This window comes from Gymnoscopelus braueri (genome assembly GCF_963280865.1).
Source record: "Gymnoscopelus braueri genome assembly, chromosome: 18".
Classification (NCBI taxonomy): Eukaryota; Metazoa; Chordata; class Actinopteri; order Myctophiformes; family Myctophidae; genus Gymnoscopelus; species Gymnoscopelus braueri.
The window spans coordinates 41,635,773-41,648,472 of NC_137618.1; the positions used below are offsets into that span (position 1 = coordinate 41,635,773).

Here is a 12,700-nt window from a genome sequence, read left to right on the forward strand (position 1 = left end):
CGAGGGTTAAGAGGACCCCAACAGGTGACCTCACTAACACTTTATGGAAGGGACCGCAATGGAAACAAGCTGTAAGCTGTCAGATGTATTGTATGTTACATGTGATATGTTTTATTTCATGATCAATGAAGATATCAATCAATCAATCAAAGGGCTATATGTGATCCTGAAGGAACATAGGGCTGAGGGAACTCGTGCCCTATTCCAGGTTGAAGTTGCTAGAGCCACTAATATCGGATTTAGGACTAGGCAGGGGGCGTTCCCCCACAAAAGTTGCTATTCTGGGACACCACCCTTACCCGCTAAACACCTGCGCTACCCGTTACATTATGCATAGGCAGAGGTGGATGAAGTACTCAACCCCAGTACTTGAGTAAGAGTACAGATACTCCTGGTCAAATTTACTCCACTACAAGTAAAAGTAGCTCAGTCAAAATGTTACTCAAGTAAGAGTAAAAAAGTAATTGCTTTTGAATATAGCCTACTTAAGTATTCAGAAGTACATGCTTTTAAAAAAACTTAAAGTACAACTAAAAGTAAAAGTAAAAGTCCTTTGAAGTCCTCGACTAACCTTCTCGACTAACCTCCTCGAACTACCTTCCTCTGTGTTAAATACAGATACTTTTGTTTTCTTGGCATTGAGCTTGAGGCCGATATTCCTGCACTCCATTTCTACTGCCAATGTTAGTTCCCTTACATTCTCTGCTGTGTCCGAGACTCGGGGAATGTCATCTGCATAGTCAATATGTCAGTAATCATGATGGGAGTTACTAGCTTAGTCTTTCTCGGGACCAGTGTGAACCCCAGTGCCTCAAAAGATTATTATTTTCTCATGAGGAAATAACAGGAGTCACACATGAGTGACACATCGCTGACAAAGCTGCACTCAGATCAAATTAATTATCTTCCAGTACTTAATGTACTTTGGTGATAAAGAAAATCTATTTGGTACAAATTCTCAGATGCAGGACCATCAACTGTGACCTTTTTGTCAAGATACAATAACATTCAGCTTCAAAGATTAGGACATGGAGCTAACTTTAAACTGAGGCCATCTGTTCTAAAAAATAAATAGAAAAATGTAATGCATAGAGTAACTGTCATGAAGGTTTTGATTAGTGATTAGACATATTTTTTCACCAGATCGTAAGTAACATCTGGTCATATGACACAACACCTTACATGCTCATTCTGCATGCATACAGTTGACATAGAAAAAAAAACATTCTCTCTGTTCAGTATATATATATATATTTGTGCAGAGACCTGCAGAAATTGGCGACAATCTTGTGGGTGCCGGGGAGCCCGAGCACCCATGGAGAAAGCCGAGCACCCACAGGAAATGTGTCGGTCGGATGACTATTGTGTGATGCTTTGTAACGTGCACAGCATGTATGATGTACCCGCTCTGATACCGTGTGTTATTGTGAACAGAGGCAGCCAGTGCATTAGACAGGAAAGAATGGTGATCGCGAACACTGTCTTCACTTACAGCAAAAAAGTATTTTATTGCCAACTGACATTCATCAGGTATTTCTGATTAAGGGGTTAAAACTTGGTTGATGTGTGTGTGACTTGTTGTTGAGTACCCTACCCACCTAACATAAATCGGCATCCATGCCTGCAGAGATGGTGGTTGCAGAGAGGAAGGTGTTGTTTGCAAGGCATGTGGTTAGGTTGAAGGTTTCAACATCTGTCATTTCTCAGTAGACATCTACAGCCTTCTTGACCACATCCTCTGCTCTCATGAGAGCAGAGGATGTTTCATATGTACCCACACGCACACACAAAACCACCCCAATTGTATAAGTTATATTGTATTAACATACTCTACCATACAGATGGGACAAAACGAAAATTTCATTAAAAAAAAGTAACATAGTGCCTCTTTGAGTAAATCTTATGTCATATTTTATTTTACAGTACACGCTTTAAAAAAATACTTAAAGTACAAGTAAAAGTAAAAGTAAAAGTAGAAGTACATTTCTTATTTTTTATATCAATGAATTGCTGTAATGTTTTCACAATGAATTTATAGGACCTTGTAACTCTGTTTCAGAGAAGTAACTCTCTGAAACAACCTGCACTGTCTGCATGCAATGATGTGCTTGCTTGTAGAACCACTACATTATACAAAGCCTGCAGAATCACCTATAAAAACGAAAATAGAAATGACTGAGGAACCAGAACTAAATTATTTTACTCCTATACACAGTGGTGAGCTGTGGATGTTTAAACTATGGGGGCTATATTTTATGACGTCACTTGCACGCGCGCACGTGCGCGCCCGCACGTGCACGCGCGCGGGCATGTGCACATAGCCACTCAGCTTAGTGCTAGTTGAAATACTGTATTCAACATGTGATTATTAATGTATTTATATTTCTTATTATTTTGTTGCATTGTTAATTTGTTGTTTTTATTTTTGTTTCAATTAATCAATTATTTTATTTTCCTTTACATAGACTCACCCACACATAAGTACTTAAAATAATCAGACAACTTTACTTCATCTTTACTTCAATGACTTTATCTTTTTTTAAAGACACAAGATGACAACTTCACTTACATTGCTTTCAACAGTGGTTTTAACAATCATTTGAACAGTCACAAGAACTTCCAACAACGGTCAGGGATAACCGTGTGAGTTTCTGGTACAGCTCTCGTTCTTGCGTCCTCTGCTAAACGATGGTATCTATGTGTGGCTGTTAATACAGTGTAACTGAGGACATAAGTGAGAACGCAATGTTATGCAAAGCAGCCAGGTTGAGGCCATTGTTGTGTTAATGATTGACGGCTCGCGGGCGGCTGACGGTGTGTGCTCGCGCGTGCATGTGGAGCTCGCGCGAGCCCCCATGCAGCCCCCATAGTGTCAGAAGAACTAAGGGGTCGCCGACACCCCCTTCAGCTCACCCCTGCCTATACACCCATACAAGATGTAACAAAGAGGCGAGCGGAGGGGGAAGCCAGAAACACGGCTAATGTGAGAGCAGAAGTGTGGTAAAAAGAAACAGCCAACCTAAAAGTACTCAGTACTTTACAGCCTTCCTAGAAATGTACTCGAGTAGAAGTAAAATATTTGTCTTGGAAATGTACTCAAGTAAGAGTAATAAGTATTAAAACAATTTAATACTCAAGTAAAGTACAGATTCTCAGAATCTGTACTTAAGTACAGTACTCAAGTACATTTACTCCGTTACTGTCCACCACTGTGCATATGTGGTTTGGGCGTTACAATGATAAAACCAATCACCGTGCCAGATGCCATTACCTTTAAGAGAAGACTGCACTACCCATTATCCCCAATCCAATCTTACACTCTCCTATCTCCCTGTCTGCAGTGTTGCCTGGTTTGATTATTATAAGCCACATTGGGCTTGTTTTTCTGAAGTTGCTTGTAAATAATGGTAGAACGGTTGTGAGCTTGTAGATCGTCTATTTTCAAATAGCCAAAGTATATAAATATGCACATTGTTTAATGGACAACATATATAGGTTTGAAGTGCTCATGTGGCCTATTATAGTCGCTTCTTTTGGGCTTGTTTTCATAGACCTGGTTGCTTATTTCTCGCAAATTCTGGCAACAACTCTGCAGCCGCACTGAGGGGATTTTACATGGAGCACACACACCCGATGTTCTAAGCTCTGGACTTTGATTGCCTTTCAATAAAACCACATTTGATAGACATAAGTATCACCTACATGTTACTGATTAAAGAGAATTTTATATTTTTGCAAATTGTCTTCTTTAAATAGACTATCATCTTAAATAAATACAATTGACACAAGGAATTGACACCCTCCCTTCGGCTGATTATAGTAAAATTAGAATCACAGATATGTGTTGACATTTGACAATAATAGCCTAGTAGAGAGAGGTGCATGCTGTGCGTCCTGGCCGTCTCCACGAATCCATTGCAGTCTGTGCGCTCTTGCGGGGAGCTTTCCCAAAGCCGCACCCAATATAGCAATTTTGGGGATATAGCAACAACACGCCCACGGCACGCCTCCACCGCAGGTGCAGGTGCAGAATAGCATTTAGGGACAGCGCCAGCTCCCTTATCCGTATTTAACGGGTAATGGGTTGAAAATCGCGGGTAAAGGTTAACGGGTAGAGCGTGCCACAGAACCCTAGAGCCCCTAGGGTCTAATTTGGGATGGGGGAACATACTGTAGGGCTGAGGAAACATAGGACCTAATTTGGTTAAAAAAAGTTAGGCGATTTGTTTGTCAACTTCTAGTTGACATACAAATGGAAAATGGTACACTTTAGATCCATCAGAAAATGGTACAAAATGAGACCCATCAGTCTGGATCAAGTTGTTGAAGGACGTGGAGATAACTTCTTATTCACTTTCTCCTCCAGATGTTTGTGCATCAATGGCTAAATGTCTTGCTATTGCTGTTTTAACTCCACTGTCTGTGGAACAGAAGAGGTCAGCTGACAGCTACCTCAGTTCCTCAGTTCACACATACATTCTGCGGTTAAAGGGATATTTCACTTTCAAAAAAACTTTTGCTCATTTTATCGTCTACTCAGGCTTTTGTGAGCCCCCCAGACCGTTTTGAAGTTGCTTGATTCATTATTTCGATATTTGATATTCATTTTATCAGACACGCCCCTTCCTATACAAACCCATTATAACTTCAAACTTCATTTTTAACCCGTTAGATTCGTCAAAAACACCCGTCCTTGGTTCTGGTGACTCACCCTGACCTACTAATACGTGAGGGGCCGTGTTTTTTTTAACTTTTTTCATTTACTTTTTATATATTTTTTGGAAAATGAAAAAAATTAAATACATTAAAAGAATTAAATAAAATAAATGAAAAAAGTAATAAAAAAAACACGGCCCCCTCACGTATTAGGAGGGCAGGGTGAGTCAGCAGAACCAAGGACGGATGTTTTTGATGAATCTAACGGGTTAAAAATGGAGTTTGAAGTTATAATGGGTTTGTATAGGAAGGGGGCGTGTCTGATAAAATGATTATCAAATATCTAAATACTAAATCTAGCAACTTAAAAACGGTCTGGGGGGCTCACAAAAGCCTGAGTAGACGATAAAATGAGCAAAAGTTTTTTTGAAAGTGAAATATCCCTTTAAGTCTTTTTTCTGCACTGAGTGTGAACACATGCACATGCACTGGGTGTGACCACATGCACGTGCATACACATACATTAAAAGTGCGCACAAAACAATGTGCTTGAGTTCGTGTTGAAGCCAGGCAAGAACAGACAGCAGCTCAGACGATCCTGCAACAGTGAAGCCCAGTTTAGGACAGGAAGTGAGTATAACATTTAAACATATACAAAATATAGTAGTATATTGCAATCATGTTCAGTAATGCATAATATATGTTTTTACTTGCCGTAGCACTTGCCTAGACTGAGGATAGGTTCTTGGTTTACCTATGATCCTAGATTACTATTTATATATGCATTTGATGCATTACCTTGTGTTTTCCTAAATCGCTCTGGATTAACAGCATCTGCTAAATGCCAAAATTGTAAATTGTAAATTGTATTTTATTAAAGGGATAGTTCACCCAAAACATTACTTTTTTTCCTATCGATTAGTCACCCCATGGAGACTTGAATTCATGGATAAAAAAATAATAATTTTGGGTGTGAACTATCCCTTTAACATGTAATTTTACCAATTAATTCAACTACTTTTTATAATGTTCCTCAGGATGTCTACACATATTTCTGACAAGCCAGGAACCTCAAAGAGAGTGAGGTACGATGGAGGAGTCAGGGAGAAGAGGCAGGGGGTGAAAGGAGAGGAGGAGGTGAGCGTGGTACGCAGCAAACAAAGAGCAGACCGTGTCAGGGACCAAGGCTCTGGCTTACAGGAGGTTACAGGAGATCAAGGTACACAATAACACATTACAGTGTTCTCACATCAGTACTGCAGCATGGCTTGTCTCCCATGCAATATTTATAGTAGTAGTATGGTTACAAGGGACATGCCACCATGTTGGACAACCAAAAGAAACACAAACATAAAGAGCCTGTTTCTCCTTGTGTTTTACTTCTTTCAAGATGTGACCTGTTTTTATTTAATTTTAAGTCACAGTTTCATGTTGTACGGTAAAGATATATTCTGTTTATTCTGTTTGTATTATTGTACATTAGATATATTAACTTTTCTGCAGAAATTGAAGATGAAGGGATTATACGTGCATTGCCTCAAATCACCATATAATATTAACTCAACAATATATAGACTGAAACATCAACAAGCTGGTCATATTAAAGCCTCTACTGTAACTCAATTAACTGTAACTCTATTGTACTAATATCTACCAGTAGGTCAGAGAGCCATCGTCATTGAGAGAGGCATCTTCAGAGCGGCTGCAGTTTGTCTGACTCTGCTGTTTCTTCTTCAAGCAGTGAGAACCATAGACATGGCCATGTACTGTGAGTATCCGGTGGTCAATGACACCCTACTATGCTTAACCACTTAAACCATGGAATCTCCATTTTGGGCAAAATAAAAGTCTTCCAAAATGTTCTCCTTTTTTCCGTATTCAAAAATAGCTGCAATAGTCGGGCTCACATTGCAATGCGACTCATTGTGAACTTGTAGATAGTCTATTTTCACTATTTGCCATACAGGACAAAGTGTACTGGTCTTAAGTGGTTAACTGTATAGTGTGGTTTGCCTAGATTATTATTATTTACATCATATTATTTTATTATTTATTATCCACATCGAGACCTATATTCACATGAATACACACCTGATTAAGAATATTACGGTTTCTTCTTCTCAAAGCTCCTTTTTAACACATTGCCTGCCAACAACGTTTTAAAAAGTCATTTAAAAAAACACCACTTGCCTGCCAATTTTTATATTTTTTCTTATTCTTCGTTTTTTTTTACATCAGAACCAGGAGATAACGTGATCCAAAGATTTACTGCTCCATTCACTAATTGGTTAAAGTATTTGGGAAATATTCGGTATCTTGGCTCCTGTGTTGTTTTCAACTGGCTGCAATTATGGAACGGATTACCGCGATCAGATATTTTTCAATTCTACGAGACCCCTGTGTGTGTAATGAGGGGATCACCGTGAGGACCGTGATCACTGAAAATATTCTGTGACTACTTGAAAAGGTAAGAAAATCGTAAAAAATGCTGGCAGAGGCTGCAGCCTGTTTTAGAAACCCTCCCGCAGTGAATGTGTTAACGGAGATGCTTGACCTCATCATGAACAGTAGCAACAACTGTGTTTATCATCACCACTTTTGTCCTTTGCAGATAATTCATCCGATAAGCAGTGGCAGATCACACATGACAATTTACAGACAAGATATAATAATCTGACCCTGGAGAGAGACCACTTAAAAAGTGAAGTAAACCAACTCAGAGAGGCAGCAGGTGAGACAGGATACAAACATTTATGAAGGGATATCCTTCTATTAGAACGGACCCATAACCCATGGCGAGGGCCATGGAGTGCCATTCGGCTGTGCCGGCTCTCACAGCACACCAGTAATCCAACCAGTTCCAGACTTGGTACAATTATTGCTCAGTACGCTGCTTTTAACACCTCACCGTCCTCTATTACAACATGACAATAAACCATGTAATCTAACAACAAACGCTATCTCATTTCCATTGCCCACTACCCTTCTGGATTTAACCCACATTCTCTACTCACATCAACCATATCCACTACTCAAAACACACCTTCAGTGCTGGTACACAAATAATTATTTTTTGCCCCAACAACACAACACTGCTAACAACACAGAGCCCAAAGGGCACTTTTTTCCTAGTTGCATTAATTAGTGCACTATTATTTTGATTTTAATTGTTAGGGATGTAGTGGTATCTCCACTGTGATTTTCTTAAATTAAACTGTAGACAGAATGATATCCCACCATTACATCACTCATTAGAACAAAAAGAAAAAGAAAAAAGAGTCTTTGGTAATAGAAACATTATATAAAAGAAACAAATCAAATGAAGTCTTTATTCTAGGGTTTTGCCTCACAGTTATATATATTTTGGGTAGTAGACTTAAACCAAGTCATTCAGGTAATATTATTCAGTTTTTTTTGGATTACTACTATTATTATTATTATTATTATTATTATTATTATTATTATTATTATTATTATTATTATTATTATTATTATTATTATTATTATTATTATATGAGCTAGATTTGATTATCAGTAAATTGAAATCCATCAATAATCCTCCTGTCTGATGTTTAGACAAGGTGTGTTCCTATGGATGGCAGAAGTTTGGATCCAGATGTTATCAGAGATCGTCTGAAGAGAAAACTTGGGAGGAAGGTAGACAGCACTGTCTGAAGTCAGGAGCAGATCTGGTGATCATTAACCGTACAAAAGAGCAGGTTAGTGTGCAACATCCATACATATAAATGTGATAATTCAGTGATTATAATGAACCATTAATGCATGACTGAAAATTAATGATGGTTCAATCATGGACAAATCATCAGGAATTCATCAAAAGCCTGTCCAGTGGGAGAGGAGCATCTTGGATCGGTCTGAACAAAGCTGAGGGAAATTGGACATGGGTGGATGGTACACCATTGACAACAACAGGGTGAGACATTGTACAAGTCTTTCTATTGTAATTCTATCAACATCACAGTAAGTGAGTGCCTAAGTGGATGTGATAAATTATATTATGTTGTTTACTTTGCAGGTACTGGGCCAGTGGAAGTCCTGATAACAATGCAGACCGTAACTGTGTAGTGTACAATCACGTCCAAGGAGACTGGATAGATGCAAAATGTGAATATGGCTTCCGCTGGATCTGTGAGAAGTGATGTTTCCACCACTTGTTGTACCTTGTGAAGTTATACTGTAACAATTAGTAGAAAAGCTGAGAACATTGTGTGAATCCCAACCTAGTACTGAGGGAACATAGAACCATGGGGACATAGGGATGACCCTGTCATTTACAGTAGTTCCTTTTTTTTATATAATCATTTATTTTTGGGATTTTTCATTTTACATTTCGACAGGACTGCAACAGCCTCAGACAGACCTACATACAAAACAGTGTACATACAGAAAATCATATGCATAAGAAACAAAAACAGTATAACAAAAAGTTAAATATAAAAAGGTAGTTATTAAGTGGTAAAGCTTCAGAAATGGGGGAGGTGGGGACGCAGCAAAATCCCTAGCACGTATCCCACCACACCGATGAGGGAGGACAACAATGTGCAGCTCCACGCCCCTGCAGCCCCCCGCCACGGACTGGCGATGTCGGAAACCTCGACCCACACCACCGAACACAAGTCTTATGCCCAGTGCTATGGAACGGGGCAACGCCACCCCACGGCGGAACCAACAGAAGCCACAGGGCACCCCGCCACCATCCTCCCACATCCGAACAGTGAGACAGGCCAAAAATCTGCGGCGTCCCCCGTATGCGTGTGCGCAAATGAGGGTGGGATGTCACTTACTTCATCATGACAAGGCAGCCTAAATAAAGATCTTGGAACCGGTCTGAATCAATTACTCTCTTCCATAAAAAGTAAAAAAAAAAAAAAAAACTCTGCCTTATCCTGCATCTCATATTTAAGCCTCTCCAGAGGTAACAGAGACATTATTTGGGCCATCCACATATGTTTAGTTGGAATATTATCGGTCTTCCATAAAATTAAAATACATTTCTTTGCCAAAAATCTAAACAAATCAAACAATTTCTGTGGAGATGTGGAGAGCTCATAATTACATTTAAGTCAACTCCCAAGAGGTACAAAAGAGGAGATTTCCTCAATTTGAACTTAAAAATTGTTTCGATTAAAGCATGAATTGTTTGCCAAAAGAGTTTAATCTTTGAACAAAACCAGAACATATGTGAATATGTACCCAAAGTTAATTTACATCTATTGCGTAAAGGTAAATACTCCTGGGACATCTTATTTAAACAAACTGGGTTAAAAATGTTTTGAAAATGAACTTGTAGTTATGTTCCAGCACTCTTAGTCATGGAATATTATCAGAATAATGTCAAATCTTGGAATAAATTCCTTACCAAGAAATTTCTTCACCAATGTGTTTGGGTGTCTAGTAACACATCTCATAAAGACTGAAATGCAGTTTCCCTAGGGGAATTTTTGACAGCTGCTGAAAGTTGGGGTACCCACCATAACCTTATGCGGGGAAAAAAAAACAAAATTTAATTCTGTTTTAAGTAGCATGTGAGGGGTCAAACTAGGGTGTTTTTATGATTCTGAATCCATTGCAAGCATTTTTTTTTGCACCAAAACCACTCCTTGAGCTAAAAACGCCCCAATCTCAATGGGCTTTTTACACAAAAGATTACCTGGCTATGGCCGTTTTTAGCGTTTTGTGTGTTCAAATAGTTTTCAATTCAAAATACAATGATGTAATGATAATGATAATCAGTGTTGGAAAGTAACTAAAGTAATATGTAACTTAAAGTAATATTATTACTTTTTCCCAGTAACTAGTAACGTAACTAATTACTTTCACGTTTTGAGTAATATTATTACCTTTACTTTTTTTCAAAAAGTAATTTATAACTTTTTTTCACGAGCCTTGGTGGTACTCTGGGTTTGAGTGTGTTTATTTGATCCTGTGTTGTTTTTGGTCAATTGATATAATGGTAGACTGGTTGGGATCCAGTTGCTATGCAGGCTGCTTGCTGATCCGGTCTAGAGCGGATATGGAAACGTTGCGCACTTGTCTATGTGTGAATTATCAGCTGCGGAAGGGCGGGCCTTAAACCGGATCAAATAGTGTTGCCATGTCTGCTTATTATAAGCGACTTGTTAACCAATGAAGACGCGCCGTAAGCTTGTAGGTTGGCTATTTTCAATATATATATATATATATATATATATATATATATATATATATATATATATATATATAGGTCACTGACTGTGGCATATACACACACACACACACACACACACACACACACACACACACACACACACACATATATATATATAGGTCACTGTGGCCTGGCTATTAGTCGCTTGTTTTCATAGACCTGGTTGCTTATTTTTTTAGGCAAACAATACATGAAATACATTTAAAATACTTCCAAAAAAGTCCTTGCGGTCTTGTTTCCATTGAGGTCCTTAGTATTCAATTCATAGTCAAATGGTTTTCATTTAGTCTGTAAGTTATGAATTCATACACAGTAAAAGTCTTAGTGTTAATATAATTGAAATGAGTGTACAAATAGAACCAAATGGACCCGTCATGTGTACAGAACACTTTTCAGAGTTAAATCAACAATGAGGATTTTACAATGTAGGCTGCAGAAAAGAGAAAAAAAACAACTGCTAATGTTGAAAATGCAAAGTCAGACTTTTGGGGAGAAAGGATGCAATTACTGGGGGCGAGAAAAAAAAAGTAACTAAGTAATAAGTAACTAGTTACTTTTGGCAGGGAGTAATAAGTAAAGTAACTACATTACTTTTTAAACAAGTAATATGTAATAAGTAACATATTACTCTGTTGTAGTAACTATTCCAACACTGATGATAATGATGTTTATTTATATACACCTTTCATACATAGAATGCAACTCAAAGTGTGTTACACAAAAAAGAAAGATCATAAAAATAAATTAAAAACATTCAATGAAAATAAGATAAAAACAACACATTTGGGCGGGGGGGCAGTACTCTCTAGTTTAAAAATTCATACACATTTTAATATTCATGTTGCTTTGTGGTGTAGGACAGGGGTCTTCAACAGGGGGTCCGGGACCCCTAGGGGGTCCTCAGAGTTACTACAGGGGGTCCGCCAAATCTTTGTGTGATATGATTTTTTTTTATACCTTAACCACTTGAACCCTAGCATCCCTTTTCTGAGGAGAACTTTAGCCAAAAAATTTCAGATCTACAAGCTTGTAGATCTGCTATTTTTGGCAAAGATGTATAGGTGTGTAGAGGGAAAAACAGAGCAGACCAAGTAAACAAAAAAAGTATAATCTGAAACTAAATTTTATACAATATAGAGGGGGTCCCTGCTCCATCTCTCTCTCAGCTAGGGGGTCCTTGGCCTGAAAACGTTGAAGAACCCTGGTGTAGGATATACAGTATATCAAGCCAACATTAGTGCAAATGTGACCTAAATGCAATAGGTAAAAAATCCCAACTCATCCCCTCCCCCACCCATCTCCAGAGTAGTATTATTCTGCACACACACACACACACACACACACACACACACACACACACACACACACACACACACACACACACACACACACACACACACACACACTGCCTGAGAGTCAATATATGGATACATTTCCAATTTTTTTGCTGTATACAATATTTTAGTTAAAACCATCCATTTCATGAATGGGATGTCGGTTAGAGATATCTGAAAAAACGACAGGATATGTGCCTGTATTAACTGTGTCAACCCCAACATTTTTAACCAAAATTCCACCCCTGGATGTGGCTAACAGCGCATGGTCAGTGTGGTTATGGTTCACACTGCAGAAATCAACATAAATTCAGTAGTGAGACATGTGACTTTGGTTCTCCTATGAGCAGTGACAAATGCTCCCTTCCCTCCAAACAGACCCTGCAACTTCATCTACAACAATGAGAACGTCAAGTAGATCCATGCCAACCATGCACAGTTGAGCAACAACAGCACCCTCTGGAGGACATAGTGACATACATACAGACCCAGATGGTGTCAT

The 12,700-nt window shown here is 38.6% G+C and overlaps 1 protein-coding gene across 2 annotated transcripts; it reads left to right on the forward strand.

Moving 5' to 3' along the window:
* Positions 1 to 5,228: 5,228 nt before the first annotated feature.
* Positions 5,229 to 9,965, forward strand: LOC308105928 (CD209 antigen-like protein C). Of its 2 annotated transcripts, none has more exons than XM_080456894.1 (7): positions 5,229 to 5,286; positions 5,694 to 5,875; positions 6,314 to 6,424; positions 7,268 to 7,387; positions 8,233 to 8,375; positions 8,484 to 8,590; positions 8,693 to 9,965. In XM_080456894.1, exons 2-7 carry the CDS (start codon positions 5,695 to 5,697, stop codon positions 8,814 to 8,816), a joined length of 786 nt encoding a protein of 261 aa, XP_080313020.1. In that variant the 5' UTR covers positions 5,229 to 5,286; position 5,694; the 3' UTR covers positions 8,817 to 9,965. The 2 variants fall into 2 exon arrangements, with proteins under 2 accessions (XP_080313020.1, XP_080313021.1); XM_080456895.1 differs by having other exon boundaries at positions 6,317 to 6,424.
* Positions 9,966 to 12,700: the final 2,735 nt, after the last annotated feature.

Excerpts from the sequence above, each read along its gene's own strand:
- LOC308105928 (XM_080456894.1), top strand. The coding sequence starts at position 5,695 with ATGTCTACACATATTTCTGACAAGCCAGGAACCTCAAAGAGAGTGAGG. Across the intron at positions 8,376-8,483 it reads TTAACCGTACAAAAGAGCAG|GAATTCATCAAAAGCCTGTC; the intron begins GTTAGTGTGCAA and ends ACAAATCATCAG. Across the intron at positions 8,591-8,692 it reads ACACCATTGACAACAACAGG|GTACTGGGCCAGTGGAAGTC; the intron begins GTGAGACATTGT and ends TTTACTTTGCAG.